Here is a 23,673-nt window from a genome sequence, read left to right as displayed (position 1 = left end):
AGGCTTGAAGCAAAAAGGTAGGTCTTTATTCTTTACAAGCATACGCAGGGTCAGCCTCTCAGAGTCTCAGTCTGCAATGAGGCACGGTCTGCATGGCTCTTTTATACAGTACTAAGTGCAGCATGTGACATTAGTTTACCAATCCCACAAGTTCCTTCCTACATAACATAACAGTCTCTGCAATATTTCAAAACCAATCAGAAAACATTAGGTAATTCTACTCTCTAGTTACATGAACACGTGTACAGGTAATTTGTCATTATTTTAATATACTTCTTATTCCAATATTCTGTCTGTCTTACTAATATCACCATTGTTCTGCTGTCCCCCTTGACTAATACTCTTCCAGGCCAGTTGAAACCAGTTACTACCCTACACTACATTCTACTGTGAGTGGGCTTTCATGCATACCCGGTACTTTCTATATTTTGTTGTTCCTGATTGGCTAGGCTGACCCAGGTAACCTGGAGATATTACAACATGTTCCTTGAGCAATATAACGATACCAGGTTGGGTTTGGCTCAACTTGGGGTGACTGGAATTTCATGAGCACCACAGTTCTATTAATTTGCTATAGGGGTTCTTATTCCTTATATTTTCTCATCCCATTCCTAACTTAAAGAAAATGCATAGCTATAGAGTAGGGTTGCCAGGTTTAGGGCCTGAGACTGATACTGTATCTTTAGGAGAAGAGAAAGTCAGCCAAGTGCAGGTGTTCTTCCAACACTGTAATGGGAAAAACTACAAGATGGAATTCTCCCTTTCCCCTGCACAACTTTTAAAGATACAGAAGACATCTTGGAGGCTGGGCCTGGCAACCAAGAGGTCTTTTGCCCCCAGGGACTAATGGATCCGGATGGTTTCCAAAGGGCCCTGGGGAGTTTTCTGGCTGATAGGGCTGGTGCTCCTGTCAAAACCCTGGTTGAACTGTGGAATACAGAAATGACCCGGGCGATTGACATGATTGCTCCTGAGTGCCCTCTCCTGTGTAGAGCTCATATGGCTCCATGGTATACCCCAGAGCTGAGAGCAATGAAACAATATAGGAGATGGCTTGAGTGCAGATAGACACAAACTCCTGGTGGATGCAATTACGCCTCTCCCAACATGAACACACCCGTATACTACACTCAACATCCAAGGCCCTCCTCCGGGTGCCTCCTCTGAGGGAAGCTGGGAGTCAGGCAACAAGGGTGAGGGTCTTCTCAGTGGTGACCCCCAAATTATGGAATGATATGGCTGACGAGGTGCACCTGGCACCATCAGTGTTATCTTTTTGGCACCAGGTCAAGACTTTCCTCTTCTCCCAGGCATTTTAGCATGTGTTTTTAAATTGCTTTTAAAAATGTTTTTAAATTTGTATATTTGTTTTAATGTTTTTAATTGTTGTAAACCACCCAGAGAGCTTTGGCTATGGGGCAGTATATAAATGCAATAAAAAAAATTAATAATAAGAGTTCAATGGGACTTGCTCCCTGAAAAGTGTATACAGTAGGGCCCCGCTTATACGGCGGGTTAGGGACCAGGCTCCCGCTGTAAAGCGGAAATCGCTGTAAAGCGATAATTGACTATAATGGGCTGCGACGCACGAAAATGATGCAAAAATGTCGCAAAATGCCGTAAAATCGCAAAATCGGCTTTAAAACGGGGAATTTCCCCTAACTGAGAGCTGCCGCATCAGCGGAACGCCGCAAAACGGAACGCCAGTAAGCAGGGCCCTACTGTATAGGATTGCAGCTTTATGTATGCTAGCCATTTTGAGCCCCCATTTGGTGGACAGCAGGCCCTACATTATATTTTTTATATACAGTAGAACTTTGATACATATCTTAGTGTACTGCAGAATCGGATATATAGTGGTTATGACCATGTCCCGTGAGTAAAATACATAATACAGCGGTTCTCACATCTTTTAACTCACAAGATAGAACAAGGCTGTAGGCTCTTGTCCTTCCAAACAACTCAGGGTTCTAGTAAAACACAAACTAGAACCTGCAATCCCGAAGTGTGCCCTCCCCTACTGACTACACCATCTTGCCTGCTTTGTGACTACATACCTCCCTAGTCCAAATTAGCAGGAATGCTCAGTGATGTATGCTACAAATCAGCTTCACCTCGAGTGATCTGGTGGGCTAAACTCCATGTCAATAATTTGAATATACATTTAATATTCTATCCATAACCAAGTAGAAACTATTGTTAGCTAACTCATGCTAGATTTCTACCTGCATATCGTTCTTGAATTTTCCAGATCATACACTGATTTACCAAAGGCCTAGTCTGGTTTTGTTCTGAAATTCCAATGACTAAGAAACCTGAGTAAGACAGAAATAGATTACACCTGTTTTAGTACTGTCAGCTTGAACATTTGAGAGTTGATGCCCGTTGTCATTTTACCCTTATTTAACGAGAGCACTGTCTTGTTTTCTGTACAGCTGACCTCTGATTTATTCCCCCCAGGGTGGGACATCACAGCAGGGTTTCAGTATAAAATTTTAACAATGGCTATCAGAACAGTAGGGATCTCTGCAAGAGGCAAGACATCCTTGGCATGACATACGACAGTTTTCTTCTTTGATCATTACAGTGACTGTTGATGTATGTAAAATGACTGTTTCAAACACAAGAGTTTAGTTGAGGAGCATTTCTTTTGGTTTTCCTTTTCAGGATACCTGATGAAGGCTTTTTTATTTTTTGCTCTTTCCAAGAAAATTAAACTTACTTTCTCCAGTCCTCCTGGATGGCAGTAATGCAACCATCATAAATAAGAACAGACCAACAGATGTTTTGGATTTGTACCAGCATATGATTCCAGAACATCTTAGAAATAAGCATGTCATGTACTCATAAGCCCAATCTATGCAGGCAAATTGACAACCTATGAAAACTCCTCCAGCTTATTAGAAGCAATATAAGTGATGTTTTGGATTTGAGCTCTTGCAGTCCCTACTTTTGACATGTCTAGCGCAGGACAGACTATGTCAATAAAAAGTTGCTATTAATTTTGAAGAGTGCATGTGGAGTGCTAGACAGAAAAAGCTTCCTGCAATCAGAGGTGGGAGGCAATGCTAATTTCCAGCTAGCCATGTCACTCCACTGTTTTCATATGAATTGTGGCTGGCAGGTCTAGACCCTGAGAGGGCTCCTTTATCTTTAAGAGTTGCATAGAATTGTAGCTGCAGGACATGAGAAACCACAGCTGATGGATTTTCCCCTCCATCATTACACAACACTTATATAGGAACCTTCTCAAAGGGTGCTTTCACACTGTCATTATTTTGCAGGACGGATGCAAGTGCATACCAGGACTTTAGGTTTGCATTATTAAAATGGATTAAAGCACTCTGTTGTCCTAGGATAATAAATCTAATTTTTAATAAATAAAAGCAAATCTACTTTTTTTGCATTTAGGAAATTGAAGGGAAAATGTACCAAAAACAAATGTCTTCATCATCCAGGCACTAGTTGTGGATGTCTGCACCAGTGAGACTATGTGCATAGACTTCCCTTGGAGTTGGAACCCTGACTGCACAGAATTCCAGCTCCAGAACAAGCCTATGGATGTAGAGATCTGCATATGGGGGCGGCTTCTTGTAAAGCCACCCAAGTTGGTGGCCACCACTGCTTCTTATGCAAGCACCAGCTTGGATGGCTTTAAAAGATTAGACAAATTCATGAAGGATAAAGCTATCAGCGGCTACTAGCCATGATGGCTATGCTCTGCCTCTATAGTCAGAGGCAGTATGCTTCCAAATATCGGTTACTGGAAGCCGCAGGAGGAGAGAATGCTCTTTGCACTCAGGTCCTGTTGGCGGGCTTCCTGTGGGCAACTGGTTGGCCATTGTGAGAACGGCATGCTGGACTAGATGGGCTATTGGTCTGATCCAGCAGGCTCTTATGTTTCTGAGCAGACGTATACACCTAACAGACTGAAGAAAGCAATACTAGCAGTGTGGTGTTGCTACCCTATGATTGTGTGGAGACCTCTTCACATGAGTAACATGTAAAGGGGGCTTATCTAGACAACCAAACTATTCCATATGAGGGTTAGATAAGGAAACCTGGGTTCAAATCCCACCTTGAAGTGATATGAAACTTGATTCTATGACTATCTCACTTGGGGACATTGTTTACTACCCCAGAAGAGGTAGGAAGACTACCTCTGTATAAAATTCGGCAGTGAAAAGTGCACCCAGAGTTGATTCTACTTCACTTGGCAGGAAGAAGAAACTTGTTATATCAGCCAATGCAGTTATTACTACTTTAGTAGTCTAATAAAATTACAACTCCACTCGCTATCCTTATTGTCCTTTAATTGGTTTCCTAAACCACACTGCAGCAAATGTCTCACATTCTAATCAATACTGGTGATAAGGAGAAATTATCTTCATTAGGCACAGTATTTTGAAACTAGCAGGACAGAGTCTATTAAGGAATATCATAATTTGGATTGTTCCAAAGGGGGGAGGGCTTGAGTGTTTTAGATTCACCTAATCTGGAGTCTTCAGAAGCACTTATCTGAGCAATCTTAAAAGGATGTAGCATAATTCATCAGAATACAAAGGAGTTTCTATTTTTTCCTTTTAATGTAACAAAGACAACCCCTAATATTCCACGAGATAAAAATGAAGTTCAGAATCATTACAGTGAATGGCTCAGCAAATATTACTTAAGACGGCAATCCTATATTCACTTCCCCAGAAGTCAGTCTCATTGAACTTATTGGGGCTTACTTCTAAGCAGATCATATATGATTGCACTGTTGGAATACTATAGGGTAAAAATTCCAAGAAAGACCTAAAGCCTACTAAGGTCTATCTCTATATTTCTTTTTAAGGGCATATGTTTGCAACCAAGAGATTAGGTATGAAACTACCACTCCCTATTAATGTTTGGATTACGGCAGGCACGGGGACTCTTTGGCCCTCCAGGTGTTGCTGAATGACTCCCATCAGCTCCAGCAAGCATGGCCAATGGCCAGGGGTAATGGGACTTGTAGTTCAGCAGCCTCTTGAGAACCATAGGCTCCCCATACCTGATTTACAGCTTTATAGAACATCTCCAGTACTGAATTATTCCTGGGGCCATGTTACCACACACAATGATTCTGTAAAGGACTCTGCCTCTTTGGGAGTTTCTAGCTTCTGGATTCAATGCCCTCTTTCACATATAGAGTGACACCACCTCCAATACATCATTTCCTCTCCTTCCAATATAGTTTAGATCCAGGGATAACTGTGTCCCACTGGTTTTCTCCATTACACCAGGTTTCCATCATGCTCACAGTATCAATGCTGTTCTCTAAGACCAAGCATTCCAGTTCTCCCATCTTGGCTTGGAGGCTTCTAGCATTAAACACTTGTATACAGTCTCTCTCTTGAAATGTTTGGCCTGTGGTACTTTGGCCTCTCAAAATTGGTGCTGTGCTCCTGCACTCACAATGCCTGGTTCTGGGACTACCCGATTTCCCTAATTTTTTATGTCTTTTGCCAGGGGGAGACTTGTTCTGAACCAGACGCTACTCAATTACTGCCGGCTTTCCCCCCTCTATCAGTTTAAAAGCTATTCTGCCACCTTTTTAATTTTAAGCATCAGCTGTCTGGTTCCATCCAAGTTCAAGTGAAGCCCTTTTGTATAGGCCAGCTTGTCCCAAAATGTTCCCCAGTGCCTAACAAATCCAAACCCGTCCTCCTGACACCAGCGTCTCATCCTCTCATTGAGGGTGTGAGCACACTAGTCGCCTACAGCAAAGCGTTTGCATTTGCCACACTTGGAGGGACAAAGGGTTGATCTGCCAATCAGCTGCAAAATCTCTTTGAAGAGAATTAAAAAAACAACACTCAAACTGATCCCACTAGGTTTTATAGTAAAAAGGGGTGGGGTCTGACTAGCATTGTGTGCCCTCATTTTCAGAAAAGACAGGTGGAGACACCATTGGAATCGGCAGAACAGTATCTCTCTACCCACAGACTACAAAACTGTGCCTATATAGCTGGCCTTGTGTGTGGAACCAATAGCATTTCAGAAAAAGCTACCCTGGAGGTCCTGGCTTTCAGCATCCTACCTAGCAACCTAAATTTTGCTTCCAGGACCTCACAACGGCATGTCCCCATACCATTGGTACCAACATGCACCATAACCACTGACTCCTCCTCAACACTATATACCAAGCTACCTAGATGTCAGGCGACATCCAGACCCTGCAGTCTGCACTCCCATCACACACCCACTATCTATGTTCCTAATGACTGAATCACCCACAACCGGTATCCCTTCACCCTCTGGAGAAGTATCCTCAGCACTCTCTCTCCAAGGAACGGGCCCCTTCCCAATAGCAGGAGAGCTATCATCCTGGCAGTGGGACACAGCTAAGATGTCCCCAAAGGCCTCATCCAGAAACCTCCCTCTCTTTCAGCTTTTCCAGCTCAGCTGCCTTGGCCTCAAGGAAACAAACTTGTTCCAGACAGCCAGGAGCTCATTGCACCAAGAACGCACCCATGACTTCTGTCCAGCAAGCAGACAGTTGTAAAACTCCTGAATAACAGGCAAAAGTGCATAAGACAAAATAAATGACTGTTACCTCATTGTCATGTGTACAAACTGATTAACCCCCATACACTAGATTTGGAATGGAATTTGTTCAGAGTCCAGGTACAGCTACTATGCAACACCATTCTGCTGGCCCATTGAAAAGGGAATCAGGAGCTACAGCCAAGTAGTCAGAGCTATCCCTCTTCTCTCTCTCCTTCTGCAGCTCCTCTCTCTCCCACCAACTGGAATGATCAAGCCTAGCATGAAAAAATGGGAGCCCCTCTTAGACATGGGGGAGATTGCAAGGAACACTGTAAGTGGCAGATGGGATCTTCCGAGGTGGGGATATGTGCCCAACTTCCATGTCTCCCAGCCTCCACTCTCTCATCAGACCCAAGAGCCCCCTAGCCTTTGCAGTGGTTCTCTAGCTGTGGAAATGTCCAGAGCCCATTGGGGGGGGGGGTTCCTCACCTCTCATCCCACTGCAACTGTTGGCTCCTTCCCTGCTCCCATCCCACTCCTGGGACACTCATCTTCAGCAGAACTCTCCCCCCCCCGTTTCCAGCTGCTGCATGGGGACCATTTTTGTCAGCCAAGCAGGGCATCAGCTGCAAGGACCTTTTAAGTGCCCCATCACTCCAGCTGAATAATTTGGCCTCCCTCTGTCCCCTCCTACAGTGCCTAACAGACTCTGTGGATAACAGAAACAGCAGCAACAGTTGCTGTGATGGTCTGCATTTCAGTCCACAGAGCAATAAAGAGCCTGAAGGTAGCAGGTGCAGCATTAGTGACCACTTCCTCTGTGCTTTCTGCTTCCTGTCCCTCTGGGAACCAGTGTCTGTACAGCCAGTGCTGCCATTGCCCACTGGGAGAACCACATCGAATTAGGCCAGGGGAATGCTCAGAGGAACTCATAGAATAGGGGTAGCTACTGTGGTGCCTTCCAACAACATCTGGAGGACAACTCCCATCATCTCTGACCATTGGCCATGTTGGCTGGAGTTGATGGAAGCTGCAGTCCAGCAACATCTGGAGGACACCACAGTGGCTACTCCTGACATAGCAAGGCTACAGATGCCCCCAGCAGTGACATACATCTTTTAAGTTTCTAGTGAGAGAAACAAAGCTTCAAGCTCCAAAGAAACACATACTGTACAAATATTTATTTTAAAAATGTTTTCAACATTGAATTCCAATGATGCAATCATTATTCAAATTCTCATTTAAAGTAATATTCCTTATCAACTTAAATACTTAATTTTAATGGATGGCTTTAAGTTGATCAGACATCTTAAAATGCTTCTAGAGTAACAGAAAAAAAATTGTTTGAAGAACTGTTTTAGCTGCCAGTTGTTTTAAAAGAATGATTCCAAATCCCTGAACAAGTGCTTTTTTATATCTTCCACAAAGCTTCACCTGATCTCTGCCAAAGAAAAATACTTCTAAATGTACCAATGTAATAGCTGAATGGACCTCAATGAAACAATTTAGTTAATACTGGTAAACAAAAAGGACAAGAGTAGAAGTCAACTAAAACTGTTCTTTAAACATCACAAATGCAAACAAGTATTTCTGATCTCCATAGCCTCTGTGTGAGCAAAGGTGGTTCCAAGTCAATCCAACAGGAACAGATACTGTACCCAGGAGCTATAGGCCTTCCCCATTTACAGAGGGCAGGGAATGGGCCAACTGGGACAGTTGCACCCTGATCCAGGACATGGTACAATCATCTCAGACGTGCTGTAACAAATTTGCTAGGCACTTCCAGGATAAAATCTCGTGCATCCGCCAGGACCTGGACTCCAATGTTATAGCAGTTGAATCGATTGAGGTCTCCAGCGCACAGTCTTGTCCTGATTTTTTGGATGAGTTTCAGTTGGTACAGCTTGAGGATGTTGACAAGGTGCTTGGACTGGTGCGTGCGACCACTTCTAGGTTGGATCCTTGCCCTTCTTGGCTAATAAAAGCTAGCAGGACTGGAACAGCCGGCTGGGCCAGGACGGTGATTAACGCTTCTTTGCGGGAGGGAGTGGTCCCTGGCCTCTTGAAAGAGGCGACAGTAAGCCCACTCCTGAAGAAACCATCCCTGGACCCGGAAAACTTTAACAACTATAGGCCGGTAGCTAATGTCCCATTCCTGGGCAAGGTCCTGGAACGAGTGGTTGCCAACCAGCTCCAGACACTCTTGGATGAAACCGATTATCTGGATCCATTTCGGTCGGGCTTTAGGCCTGGTTTTGGCACGGAGACAGCCTTGGTCGCCCTGTACGATGACCTTTGTCGGGAGACAGACAGGGGGAGTGTGACCCTGCTGATTCTTCTTGATCTCTCAGCGGCTTTTGATACCATCAACCATGGTATCCTTCTGGGACGACTCACTGATTTGGGAGTGGGCGGTACTGCGTGGCAGTGGTTCCGCTCCTACTTGGCGGGCCGTCTCCAGAGGGTAGTGCTTGGGGAACATTGCTCGGCACCCTGGGACCTCCAATATGGGGTTCCGCAGGGGTCAGTTCTGTCCCCCATGCTTTTTAATATCTACATGAAGCCACTGGGTGCAGTCATCAGGAGTTTTGGAGTACGTTGCCATCAGTATGCTGATGACACGCAACTCTATTTCTCCTTTTCATCTTTTTCAGGTGAGGCTATCGACGTGCTGAATCGATGTCTGGCTGCGACAATGGACTGGATGAGAGCTAACAAACTGAGGCTTAATCCAGACATGACTGAGATGCTGCTGGTGGGTGGTTCTCCTGACCAGATGGTGGATGTTCGACCTGTTCTGGATGGGGCTGCACTCCCTCTGAATGCTCAGATTCGTAGCTTGGGAGTTCTTTTAGATCCATCCCTGTCGCTGGAGGCTCAGATAGCCTCGGTGGCATGGGGTGCTTTTTCCCAACTTCGGCTGGTGGCCCAGCTACGTCCCTGTCTGGACAGAGAGAACCTCGCTTCAGTAGTTCATGCGCTGGTAACCTCGAAATTAGATTACTGCAATGCGCTCTACGTGGGGCTGCCTTTGAAGACGGTTCGGAAACTGCAGCTTGTGCAGAATGCAGCGGCCAGATTGTTAACGGGGACCAGATGGTCTGACCATATAACACCGATTCTGGCCCGCTTGCATTGGCTGCCTATATGTTTCCGGGCCCGGTTCAAAGTGCTGGTTTTAACCTACAAAGCCTTATACGGCACAGGACCACGATACCTGTTGGAACGCCTCCCCTGATATGAAACTGCCCGTACACTACGCTCAACATCGAAGACCCTCCTCCGAGTGCCTACTCATAGGGAAGCTCAGAGGGCGGCAACACAAAAAAGGGCTTTTTCAGTGGTGGCCCCTGAATTGCGGAACACCCTCCCAGAGGAGATACGCCTGGCGCCAACGTTACTATCGTTTCGGCGCCAGGTTAAAACTTTCCTCTTCGCCCAGGCATTTTAATTATTTTAATCATGTTGTATATACTGGAAGTGTTTTAATTCTTAATATTTTGTATTTTTAAATTGTGTTTTTATATTGTATATGCTTATGTATTTTTAATGTTGTTCTTGTTCTTGTGAACTGCCCAGAGAGCTTCGGCTATGGGGCGGAATATAAGTTTAATGAAATAAATAAATAAATGCCTTCTGATTGATTTCTGGAAAAAAGCATGAGCACTAGATTCCATCAGCTAGATCAGTACTGGAAGGTGGTCCAAAAGCAGCTTGAAGGCTGCTTTGGGAAGAGATGTAGCTCAGTAGCAGAGGATATGTTTTGCAGGCAGAAAGTCCCAAATTCAATCCCCACCCTGTCTGAAACCCTGGAAAGTTTCTGCCTGTCAGTGTGGATAATGCTGAGCAAAGATGGATCAGTTGTCTGATGTGGTATAAAGAGCTTCCTATGTTCTATACCAGCATCTGTAGGTCTGTCTGTGAAGGACAAATTAAGAGGATTGGGAAGCAGAAGTTTGATCAGTACTATTCATAATATCATCATCTGCTCTCATCTCAGGTACCAGCAGATAGCCACAGTCTCCTACCTGACTGAGATAACAGGAGGCATGCTACGGGTTCCAAAGACTACTCATAAAAATGTGAACTTTGGGCCCACCATGTTGATTATGCATCAGGGCTAGTATGACCCAACACTGGTGTCAGGTGTACTTTTAATAACCCAAGTGCAGCAGGTCTAGGAGACCGTTTTGGGAAATGAGCTCCTGAATAGGGTCCTATGGGTTGAAATAATCAGGAAGAAGATCTGGTGAGAAGCATTTTGCAGAGATACAGTAGGTAAGGAAAGGAAGAAATGAAAGGAAGAGGGGTCTGAGAAAGGGTTTTGATTAACAGTTTTATGTATCCAGATGGGTTTTTTGGGGGGGAGGGCAGGAAAGCAGAGTGCACTGGGCAACATACAGGAGGCTATTCCACTTTGTTCACTTGAAAACAGCAGAAAGTAGATTAGGCTGACAGATAGTAACTAGCCCAAGTGAGGTTTATGGCAGGGTATCAAAAGTTAGCATCTCAGCAAGAGCACAGAAACAGTAGCTGATTGTAGCACAACATTTAGAGATTTTAAAAAAAGACAACTAGTAATTCAAGACGGAGGTAGCTTAGGTACTTCTGAATGATTAGCACATAAAAGAGAAAAAATATTTTGGAATTGTCGGAAGGAAAGATTGGATTAATTTTTTTAAAAAAAAACCTGTATTTTATGGGGGAAACATCAATACTCAATTAAGGTCACCAACAGCCTTCCAGTATTCATACAAGCTCGGGATTCATATATTTGATGGGTGGCTTCTCTTACATCTTACAAAAAGTATGTAAGTTACACAAAAATAAGGAATTGTGTGGCTCAACAATGCACAGGAAAAAAGGCAAACTTTTATGAAGCATTAGTAGCTGCTGAAATCCTGTCCTGTCATATTTCTTCTCCTCTGTTCATGAAACTGCATTTCTAGCTGTTACTGGCAGAATGGACCACATGTGTCCTTGTAGGGATATTCCTCATTCAGAGATAGGACACAACAGCAGTGGATCTTTCAAAAGGGAAGTCAGCTGAGGAGAAGGCTTTGTTGCGGGTCTGTTCAAAGCAGCTTGACTCAACACATTCATTTATTCTCTCTCTAAGACGGTAGGCAGCTCTGGTTGAAGTAGAGAAACACCCTGGCATATATTCGAATTTATTTTTTTACTCAGCTCATCTAGTTTAAGTTTACTTGCGTGTTGGCAATATGAGAAAACAAAATTAAGGCTACAATCTTAAGGTGGCAAGCTGTGGATGGGGGACTGAAGGCAGTCTAAACTCAATGCTCTACTGGACTCACAAAAGTACTGCTCTGTCCTCTTACCATTTTTTGTTTGGAACATTTCCCTTCCTATTTAAAACAATGAAATGGAAATTAACAGAAAATCTTCAGGGGAGAGTCTTCCATTTGGGGGGCATGCTAGGGTACTGAGATGGATTCTTCTGCTCCATGCCTCTCCTTGGTTCACCGCTAATATGCCCCTCCCCTTTGGCCCTACCAACACTGGAACTTATTGGTAAAGCAGGCGGTGTGGGAGACCTGGCATCATCTCTCTCTCTCCCCCCCCCCCGGGCCTAGTCTTAAGATATGTAATAAATTTCCCCAATAATTTATGGGGAAACTCTGCCACTAATATTTGGAAATACAGCAATGCCGAAAGCTTAATTTAGTCTTCATTTCTTCCATTGTGTTAAGTTTAGATACTGGTATTATGGGAAAAGCGTTAAATGCAGTCTACCATTTGCTCAGACGGTTGCTTCAGAGCGGGATTAGAAACCATAAAGTGAAACTGTGTGAATCCTGGAACTTTATTGCAGGCGGCACCTATGCCAGAAAAGGGAGAGACAAGAGAACAACGAGAGCAAACGATGAGAGTCACATTAATCTATCTCCTTGTATTTTTAACATCTGAGGATTCCATTATTAATTCTACTATAATTGTGTAATTGTTCTTTTATAGCCTTAATTAACCCAGCACTCAGCTTGCTTTAAGAAGTTTCTCTCTTTTTTTTACTTTTGAAGAAGAAAGTGTCTCCAACTAGCACTATGGACTTCACACCCTAAGAATATAATTCAAAGCGTAGTATATTTTGTTTCAATTTACAACTTAATATTGGTGACCATAATTAGTCCTTGCATCTCTAATCTTTCAAACACAGAACTGTGGGACGTCAAAGATAAAAGTAGTACACTAAGCAGCCTAACCCAATACGCCATATCGATTAGCAAAATGATACAGCTTGGTGATCCCAGGGCTCGCTCATGAGATACCCAGCACGACTGATCTTGGACTGCTTTGAAGCTGAATATCAGTCACAGGTTATTTTCATAAACAGAACATGCATACTTTGTTTGAAACTCTTTCATATGAATCACAAGTATACCTATGCTGGTGTAACAAACAGGCAATAGAAACAGAATCAAAGCCTTGCTAATTCATTTCAATATATAAATTCGCAGAAAATAAAATTCTAAAAAGACATACCATAACTTCCACTTGCGTTGGCACAGATAACAGCACCAAAGAAGTATGGATCGTATTTCTTAATTCTAGAAATAACTTTTTGGCATGCTATGGTTGGATCTACTCCTGTCCGCATATACTCCACTGCTTGATAGCTGATTTAACGAAAATGAATACAGACAGATGAGTACGAAGGTTCACAAAGTGTCATAGTTAGCATTGCTATGTCAACAATTATTTTTTTTAAAAAAAGCTTCTTCACTGATAGGAGCTTTGGAAAGGAATCTTGCATGAATTTGCCACTTGCTCCAATGCTGAGATCTTTCTCAAAGGTATTTCTTTGGGTGAGTCAGGAGACAACCCAAGACAGGGCCTTTTCATCTCTGGAATGCCCTTCACTATTGGCATCAGGGAGGAACCTCTTTATTTACCCAGGCCTTTTGGAGGACTTTTTAATGCTGCCTTCTGAGTTGTTTTTATCTTGCTGGTTCTGATTTTAGTTTGCTCTAACAATTCATTTTGGCTGTTCTGTTTTAGAATTGTTGTTTTACTATGTTGTTTTTGATTATAATAGTAGCTGCTCCGAGAACCATTCTGGGTTGGAGAATGGGATTTAAATCTATATAAATATAACAACTAAATCACAGAATTGCCAGAACTTCCTGGAACACTTTGCAGACACCACCCAAATGGTTTTAAAGACATTTCTATACCCATGAGGATGAACATCCCTCTTAAGAAAAGGAAAAATGAGATGCTCAGGAATTCCACACCAGTTTAGGAGCCACTTTGCACTGAAGTTGGACAAACTTCTTGGCTCAGTTTGGAATTCCCCTAGTAATTATGAGCTTCACTGTAGAGCTCACAATCCCCCTGCCCCAGAGTTCTCTTGTAGCTTATAAGTTTGAAACGTGTGATGGTGCACCTAATTGTTTTTAAAATTGCTCCTCAAAATATCATTTTCTTTTCATTCAAGTCCTGGAGAGTAGTCACAACTCAGCCAAAGCTTTTCTTAATTACACTTATGCATTTGGAAAGAAACCGAGGAGGAACACATGGACCATTATCATTCAGAGAAGAATGGGACGCTCTGGACCTGGAGGGGACATGTCTTTTGTGTTGTGCCTCCATTCACTCCAACAGAGGAAGAAATTGTGCACATAAGGAACAGGAACATGGGAGCTGCTATCTCCACAGTAGCGCATAATGCAAGAATAGCTTCATGGCCAAAATGGCTGCATGCCTGTGTTTTCTTTGTCTCTTTAGCTTATAGTGAGACACAAACACACACGCCTTCCACCCAGATGCCTTGGTGCTCAATCCCTACAGTAGATGGCTAAAAGAAAGGGAGCCTATTTGGGTTAATAACAAATAAGAACAACTGTTTTTGATTGTTTTTGCCAGTTCTTGAATTTTAAATTGGGAACTTTCTGAATGTGCATCTCAAGGGTACGGGTGAAAACCCCTTTTATTCCAGGGTGGTCTCAAAATTTGCTCCAATATTAAGAATACCCAAGCCCAAAGAGTCTGTAAAAGATAAAAAACCTGGGCAAGAAGCGCATCATCACATCCCCATCTCCAGTCGCAGCTGCAGCTCCAGCTGTGCTATCAGCATATGCTCCGGCTCCAGCTATTGGAGAATCTCCCACACGTCTGTGCATAGATCAGAAAGAGGAAGGTGATGTTAATCCAAAGAAAACAGAAAGCCAATGGGAACAGCTTCTGATATTTCCAATATAAACACAAACAAGCTGGTAACAAAGGAATATTAGGCCTGTTTTTCACTGAAGTGGTAAACCTGTGTCTGGATTATACCTCCTGAAGTTCTATGTAGGAACACAGGGCTCCCCCAAATGTCCTATTTGTTGAGCATTCATCCTGGTTTGTTTGCACAAAGCTTACGCGGAAGTTAGATTGTATTTGGTCTTTACTGAACATTCATTCTTATTTGTTTGAGGAGTGTTTACACATCTTCCCATCGATCATTCATTCATTCAACAACATGTCTCCCCCTCACTTTCCTAACTGCAAAAAACCTAATTCTTTTTAAAAGTGGATTTCTTGTGCCAGGGTGATAGACAGCTTGAACCCACTTTAGTGGCACAAACCTACATTTCCCAGCATGTGCTTGAAGCCCTCCTGCAAAACACTAACAATCTGGAGGCACCTCACATGACCAAACGCACCCCCATACAAAAACACACCAAAGCTTACAATGCTTCTCCCCAAACTGCTTAGAGGGTTTTTTGTTTTTTTACTGTCAAATGGTATATAATTTTTGTCAAATAAAAAAATTAAGCATCTAGTTATCTCAGTGGAGATAACTCCGTTACGGGAGTCCCCAACTATAGTCAGTACAGCGCAGAGACAAGTATACCATCTCAAGAAGTAGAGCCAAGTCTCAATATATAACATATTTTGTTTTCCCATGCATCAATTCCATTATTTGTTCTGATAACAATGTTTTTATTATGTATCAAATGAATTTGTCGTCTTGTGCTGAAGCCTCATAGCGACATGCATCAGAATTAGTTTAAACATCCAGTATAATAATGTACAACTCTAAAATGAATACAACAAGAACCAACCACAGCAAACCCAGAAAAAACTAAAAGGGCTATAAAATCCCACTCCCCTGCCGCCAGAACCACCACCACCATACTGACTCAAAACTAGAGTAGTTGATCTTAAAAGTGTTAACTGATCAATTAAAAAAAAAGATTAAAGGGCCTGAAAGAAATTTGATGTTGAAAGTATATTAATGCAAGTGCCAGGCAATCCTCCTGGGGAAGATTCTAATCCAAGCTTAACACTTCTATAGGTCAAAGCACTTCGTACACGGCCCTCAATGATAGGCTAGAATTATCCCCATTATTACAGATGGAGGGTCTGAGGCTGTTAAAGACTGTCTCCAAGGATACTCTCATGAATTTATGATTGCCCCAAAAATCCAACTGGAATCTTTTTAGCTCATGACCTTAACAATCACTAGGTTATACCAGATCTATTTGAGGTACTGCTAAACTAAATTTCTGTGCAACGGATTTGTTATTGGGAAATAAATTGGTGAAAAGCAATAGAGGAAGAAGATAGAAAACAAATGTGTGCATTGTTCACAAATTCAGTTTTTCACAATAACCTTCTTCCAAGTAGTATAAAAGTCATTTCTACTGTAGGAGTATTATGTATACATTGGAAGCTGGGTACTGTTAGTAGCATCACAGTTCAATGAAGAAAAACAAATCTCTCAATATGGAACCTCAATTTGTATTATGAGAATACAAACCCCTGAATTTTGTGGTCTGCACCATTTGTGGATGTCCCCGCAACAATGCTTCCAGTTCGACCAATCACAATCATACCTATAAGTGAAAACAGGAGCAAGACTTTAGAAGCATTGTGGGATGCTCTTGTTAATTCAATAGGGATCATGTCAGGGTGACCATCCTTCAAAACAGACCAGGCTTCTATTCTTTTAAGACAGGGGTGGGGAATTGGATTGGCCAGACTGTCATCTCCTCAGTCCCTCATGGGCTGAGTTTGAGAGATGGGTGGAGCTCTAGAAATCCTTTCAAAGTGCTGGGCAAGATAGCACTTCGAAAGGGGCTTCTGAAGTTCCAACAATCTGGTGACTGAAAGGGGCTTCTGAAGATCTGACAAAGGGCTATCTTGCTCAGCGCTTTGCATCGAGTTTTGCAGGTAGTGCTGATTGGCTGACCTCATAAACGATAGCAAGTGGGCATGGCTTGGCCAAAATGACTTTGCAGACCGAACAGGGAGACCTGGTAGGCCTAATTAGGCCTGTGGGCCAGAGGTTCCCTGCACCTGTTTTAAGAGCTCCACAGCAGCGTAGTATGTAACAGCTGCAATCTTTCCTTGTCACAACTAGATGGTGATGGGATCATTTTCACCTGGGGAGGGCCTCCTGCCTCTTTCACTTTTGGAATAGGTCCAACTGAGGGCCCATCCATTACATTTAGGGAAAGAAAATCTCCCATCAGCAAAGACAAATGATCAGTCGAGGTCATAGGTTGCCCCATAATTCTACAGTGATTAAGGCTGCAATCCAATACACACTTACCTGGGAGTAAGTCCCACTGAACCCAATGGAGCCTACTTCTGGGTAGACATGTATTGGATTGCACTGTAAATCAGAAACATGGGCTTTGCCTCCTGGCTTCAAATTGGAGGCATTATAATTATTCACTTCGTCCCTGTGGAAATACATATTTTAGGATATTTAATTATTAATTTCTAGAAGTACGTCCAGATCATTCATGCAACGGCTACCAAGAGAGAGTGAGTGCCATGAATGAAGCATCAAGTGGCACAAGTATGAAACAGTTATTCAATCTTTTTATTCAGTTATTTGCCAAGTAGGCAATTTGCCTACAGCAGGCAAATATCTACAGTGCCTTTGTCTGGCTCTCCCTTTTTTTAACCTTCCAAAACGGCTACTGCAGAATAATTTTTTGGCTCAGGCAGATTGCCAAGGTGCAAAAGTTCATGAAGACACACCTTCAGATTGGTAAGAGCCTTGACATTTGACATTTTTAAAATGCTAATTGCTTTTTGATGACAAATTTAATAATCACACTAGAAGTGTCGCAAGTGTCTGGCAGTGAGACTTGTGCTCCCAAGTCACTTTGGTACTTCAGTAAATTCCAAATTTAATTGACATGCAGATGGAAGAGGCTGGATTCAAACAACACCCTCCCGCCCCGCTCCCCAATCCATTTTTAGTTAATTTTGTAAAATGTGAAGTTGAAACTTGGCTATTTGGAAAGACTTGCCAGACCTCTGTACTTCTGGTACATCCACTAGGAGAATCATATATTCTCTGGAATATATGAGCTAATACTGAAAATACCTTAAGGAGGAGTACTCTTGATATACATTTAGTAAACTAGCAAGCAAAAAATAAAAACGCTATTCCTGCTTGCAAACTAAGTGGTGCTTCACAGTTCAGATGACAATCATGCTTTACTAACACAAGCTCTCTCTTTTCAAGCTGTGTGTGCATGTATATTTTAAAAAATGTTCATCATGAGTATAGAGAAGTATATGCCAAGCTACCGCAATAAGAAAGTACCAAGCAGGATTAGAGAGCGATCCTAAGTGGGACTGAGGGGGAAGAGGGAACCAACAGGAGAGATGGCCCCCTCCACATCCTAACTCCTGCCAGCTCATGTTGAGCAGGGCAGAAGGTGTGTATGTGGAGGGTGGCTTTTTGTAATTTTCCACTACATTAGCAACAGGCTGGCATAGCTGAGGCCCAAATAACTTTTTGGATCCAGTGGGTCCAAAGCTAACGGCACCCCACTTCAAAACACCCCATTTCTGGGCTTTCTGTTTGCTATTGCTGGTGGAAGAACCACCGGCAGTAGTTTTTCACAAGCGTGGGCAGAGCCCTCCAACCTGCAAAAAGACAGCCATGCGCAATCAGATTGTGTAACCATCAGTGTCAAGAGATGTTAGGACTGCACTGTACAAGTGTTGCTGAATCGCTGATGTTCTCTATGCACCAAGTAGAAAAAGTTCTTAGCAGGCTGGGTCTTTAGACCTTCTTGAAACTTATGCCCATTCAATTTGTCTAGTACCACATGTACAACAAGCAGAGATATTACAGCATAAACAGCTGCCAAAAAGGTATACCAATAGTATCATGATTATGAACTTGTATTCTTCTCTCTGAGATGCTCAGTTCTTCTTCCCTGAACTCTGCAGTTTGTTTGTATGGCCCACATGATTTTGAAGCATCTGGTGTAACATTCTGCAATCAAAGTTTCATTCACATTAAAATCTTTAAGAGAAACAAAAAGGCATTTCAAAGAAACTTGTAACCTGTCCCCTCCCCCCAGCCAACAGTTAAAAAATAGAACCAAATTATCATACTAAAAGAATAATATATGCCAAGGATTAAGTAGTTTCATCGAAGGCAAATTATTGTAGCTCAGATGCTTTAAACAAAGAACAGACAAAAGCATCTCTCTCAATTTAAAGTAACTCAATACTGAAATACTTCAGATACAACACCCCTGCTCCAATTTCACGTTATGCGATTTGCAAATGTTTCCTATCGTGAATAGCCAGCAGAGGAATAATACATCAACATTTTATGTGCACCCCCCCGAGCCTGATAATATTCTCTTCCCACCAACTGTTGTCATTTAAGATTAGTTTTCCCCAATCCTTATGAGTATCCACACCAATTGTGATGAGACAAATTTCTACAAATGATACTGCTAGTTTGTGGGACTGAAGCCTCACAACCCAACTCACCATATTTCCACTTCACACACCCTGCAAACAGATCAGGCAAACGAAGATACCCCTATTACTTCCTTTCCCTGATGGCTCCATGAAAATAATTAAGAAAGACTTGGTTTTAGCCATGTGTAACATCCACCACCTGCAAGCCTTAAAAGTTCTCATCTCCCAACTTTCCTCCTGTGATCCTGATTATTATTTGGGGGGGTTCCCTCTACAGGTCTCTGCATTGTTTTCTAAAACTTGCATTTTATAGCCACAAGGATGGCATCTGCAGACACAATGAAAGAAGAGCACAGATTGCAATATGCTTCCAAGTCAGATGATAAGAACAGAACTGAAGCCTCACATTATATTACTCGACAGTAAATATCAAATTGGAGATACTCCTGAGTGGGCGAGCTTAAGAGCCTAAAATGCCCATGCTGGCCCACACAGACTTAATGGTTACACACTTTGCAGGATAGCTCAAGCTCAGACCACATCTTAAAATAAAACTGCATACCAGATGTATGGCTAGGACAAACCTTCCTCTTAACCAGTCCAAAAAATAGTCTAGTATTTTCCAATAGGGCACACAGCAGCCAGAGCTTTGGCTTGTTTATGTGAAATGAAGATGTGAGACTTCTAAGCATGATGCTAAGTTGGAAAGTTCCAAAGGGGATTGGGAATGTGAGATACTGATGGGGTTGCCAATTACGAGAGAGACAACTGAGAAGATTAAAGCTAGCTCCCAGAGAGGATCTTGTGAAGAGAAAAGCCTGAGGCGAAGTCCAGGACTGCAAGACAGATAACTTGAAAGAGCAAGAATCAGATGCACTGGAAAGATACAAGCTGAAGTGAGAAGCAGATGCTGGCTTGCCCAGAGGGCAAAGAGACCCCAAGAGAAACTCCTACAGCTGACCAACAGGACCATTTGGCTCCATGTGCCTAGCTCCGTACGCCCAGCTCCTTTGGAGAGCTCTAGAGGGCGCTTCTCTTAGGCATCTAGAAAGCTGCCTCGTCCCACATTTGATGGGAAACATCTCTCCATCTTCCACCCAGGCACTGAAAGAACTTGTGCAGACTTTGGCAACTTTAACAGGGATCACAGTGGGCAGCCAATTTGAGATACACCTGTTTGTCTGACACAACTCTTTAAATCATTTTCAATATGAAACAGTAACTGTGATTAAAATTTTTGCTTAACCACAGACTTGAGCCATGTCAGAGACTCCACTTCATTCCATTTTCTTCTACAACGGCTACCCTGTTTATCCCAGCACGTGAGAACTGCAGAACATGGCAGTGTTACAGAACAGGACAACATTCTTGCAGCTGAAATAGTTTCTCCTGCTCTAAAGCTGATCCATTCCATCTTCCAGCTCTTAACAGCTATATACAAAGAATGGGAAGATGACAGGAGAATACAGCAGTGCTAAACATCATTGCTGTTTCAGGAACACCTCCTACTTTAATACCACTGTATTCTCCCAATTTTGCTGGCTGTCCTGCCTACTACACCCCTACATCTCTTCTTAAATGGCTCATAACCTCCTTGTTACTAGTTTTTTCCTCTCCAACCCTTGGAGCTTTTTTCAACCCACAGCTTTATGTTCTACGGTTACTAGCCAGGATGGCTACATGTTACCTCCAAGATCAGAGGTAGCATGCCTCTGAATGCCAGTTGCTGTGAAACAACAGTGAGAAAAAAAGCTATTGCTCTCATTTCCTGCTTGTGGGCTTCCCAAAGGCATCTGGTTAGTCACTGCGTGAAAACAGGGTGCCGGACTTCATAGGCCTTTTGTATTATCCAACAGGATCTTTCTAACTTATCATATGCCCTGGATGTTTTCCTAAGATAAGTATTCCAATCTGAATTTTATTTTCTAGCCATTGCAGTAAGGCCCCACCTATACGGCAGGTTAGGGACCAGACCCCCGCCAAAAAGCGAAAACCACTGAAAAGCGGAACATCGAACAGCTGTAGCACGGGGAGCTCCAGCTGACAGCCCTGAAGCTCCCCGTGCAACAGCGGATCAATGTTCTGCTTTTCTGTGCATCGTTGTCTCCCCCCCTGCTCGCTTGCTCGCCCTTGTTATGGTGGGGGAGTAGTGCTCCCCTTTCGTGGCAGGCTCCCTGCCGCAGATCACAGGGAGGGAGCTGCCCACACACCTGCCCGTTCACTTGCCCTCCGCCGCCTCCCTCGCTCGTCCTCCCCCTCTCTTGCTCGCCCTCCGCCGCCTCACTCGATTGTCCCCCCTTCCCAACTCCCCCTCCCCCCCTGCCTGTTTGCTCACGCTCCACCACCTCCCTCAGGCACTAGAAGGACCAGCACCACTCACCCCCTTTCCTGAGCAGCGGTCGCGGCTAGTTAAAATATGCACACTCTGTCCGCAGAAGGACGAGCATTTGCGGGGAGAGCACCAGGTTACCGGCGCCGCTGTAGTGCAAGGCCTGTGGGGCCGCTCAAAAGCCGGTTGCGCAAACTAACCCCCCTCCGGCAAGAGCCTCGCACGTACAGCCCTCAAGGAGAGAAAGCAAGGCGTGGGCAGGTAAGCAGGCTACTGCAGCAGCTCCTGCTCAAAAGCTGATAGTAATGCAAGGTCTGGCCGAATGGACAGCCCCCCTCCTTGCTGAGGGTGGACTCGGCCACGACAAAAAAGGATTTCCCACACCCTCCACCAGGCGCCTATGCACAGCCGCGAAGCTCGGTCAGCAAGAGCTGACACGTGGCAAACGAGGCAGGAAAACTGCCACAACAAATCACCACCAAACAAAGCTGTTTGAGTAAGCTGCTGTATTCCATGTGCTTGAAGTCATCATCCTCCCTTGCCTGCTTGCCCTCCCCCCTGGCTGCTCGCTACCACCGGCTCCCTGGCACATCCTCCCCCTTGCCTGCAAACGCTGAATCAGACTTAATCACCGACAATACTGTAAAATGGCGCTTGACGCTCTTCTCAGACTCAGCTGCTGAGCGCGTCCTCAAAGCTTGGAAATGTTCCTTGTTTCAACTATAACTCCCATCAGCCCAACTGTAGTTCAAAAAAGGAACGTTTCCAAGCTCTGACGACGCACTCAGGGTGTTGGGCGCCATCAGTTTGCGTCATGCCGCAAAAGTGCTGCAAAAACAGAACAAGCACCGAACATATGGAACATGGATATAATTCAAAACTGCCACATTAGCGAAGCGCCGGAAAGCAGGGCCCTACTGTACTTAGAGTGTAACAGAATCATTACTGGTCTTTATCAAGTGCAGTATGCTTCAATTAAACTATACTCGAGATGTTCCCCAATTCTTTTGAGTGTACAGCAGGGCCCCGCTTTTTGGCGTTCCACTAATACGGCAGCTAAAATTAGAGAAAGGCCCCACTCATACAGCGCTTGTTCCACTTTTACAGCATTTTTCGGGCATTGGCCGCCATTTTATTGAAGGGGTTTCACTTTTAGGCGGGGGTTTGGAACGTAACCCGCCGTATGAGTGGGGCCCTACTGTATACTATGCTCCCCTTGTCATCCCATAGCTTTGATCATTTTAATGAGTTGTGGTACACCATATAGCAGTGGCGGCTGACATTTTTTGGCCTAAGGGCTGCAGTGGCGGTTAGTTACCCCTCCGACAACTATGGCTCGGTGGTGAGCATAGCCAATATATATTTACACACACCACACATGCAAACACATAAACAGTCATATATACTTACCATACATATGACACCTACACTTATAATGTGCACACATCCAGGCACACAACACTCTCTCTCTCTCTCTCACACACACACTCCTATATACATTCATTTTCTCTCATACACACACTCTTCTCTCCCCCAACATAGGAAACAATGGTCCTTCTAGCTCAGTATTGTCTACACTGACTGGCAGCAGCTGTCCAGAATTTCAGACAGTGTATCTGTACCTGGATATGCTGGAGATTAAACCTGGCATCCTGTGCATGCAGAGCAGATGCTCTACTACTAAGCTGTGGCCCTTCCTCAATGAGGGCTCTTACAAAGTCATCCTTGGTCCAATGCTGGGGTGGGGTGCTGGAAATGCTGCCTTTTATTCTTCATCTCTGAAGGGCATACATAAGAACAGCTGTGCTGGATAAGGCCAGAGGCTCATGTAGTCCAGCAATCTGCCCTCATCATGGCCAACCAATTGCCTATGGGAAGCCTGCAAGCACGACATAAGCATAACAGCACTCTCCCCATTTGCAAGTCCCAGCAACTGGTATCCAGATACATACTGCCTCCAACAGCGGAGGTATAACAAAGGCATTACAGATATTTGCCACCCTGAGCTCCTTTGGAAGGAAGAGAGGGATAGAAATCTATTGGATTACATTTATAAATAAATAAAATGACATTGATAGCGTTATCCTCTATGAATTTGTCTAATCCTCTTCTCTGTCCTGAATCTTCCAACATCCAAC

General features: G+C 43.7%; 1 protein-coding gene across 4 annotated transcripts in view; it reads right to left on the bottom strand.

Moving 5' to 3' along the window:
• AGA (aspartylglucosaminidase) overlaps positions 1–23,673 on the bottom strand; it is a 42,290-nt gene that overhangs the window by 6,278 nt on the left and 12,339 nt on the right. For 3 of the 4 annotated variants that reach the window (XM_061583338.1, XM_061583337.1, XM_061583339.1), the window contains exons 5-9: positions 18,649–18,766; positions 16,280–16,355; positions 14,539–14,646; positions 13,015–13,148; positions 12,268–12,353 (exon numbers count right to left, since the gene is read on the bottom strand). In XM_061583338.1, the coding sequence (XP_061439322.1) occupies positions 12,268–12,353; positions 13,015–13,148; positions 14,539–14,646; positions 16,280–16,355; positions 18,649–18,766 (522 nt within the window). Of the gene's footprint in view, positions 1–4; positions 9,458–12,267; positions 12,354–13,014; positions 13,149–14,538; positions 14,647–16,279; positions 16,356–18,648; positions 18,767–23,673 lie in introns of those variants that run through there. The other variant, XM_061583340.1, reaches the window with a different exon arrangement.

Source organism: Rhineura floridana, chromosome 9, assembly GCF_030035675.1.
Source record: "Rhineura floridana isolate rRhiFlo1 chromosome 9, rRhiFlo1.hap2, whole genome shotgun sequence".
NCBI classification, from domain to species: Eukaryota; Metazoa; Chordata; class Lepidosauria; order Squamata; family Rhineuridae; genus Rhineura; species Rhineura floridana.
The sequence above is the reverse complement of the archived record's forward strand: the minus strand, read 5'-3'. Positions and strand labels throughout refer to the sequence as shown.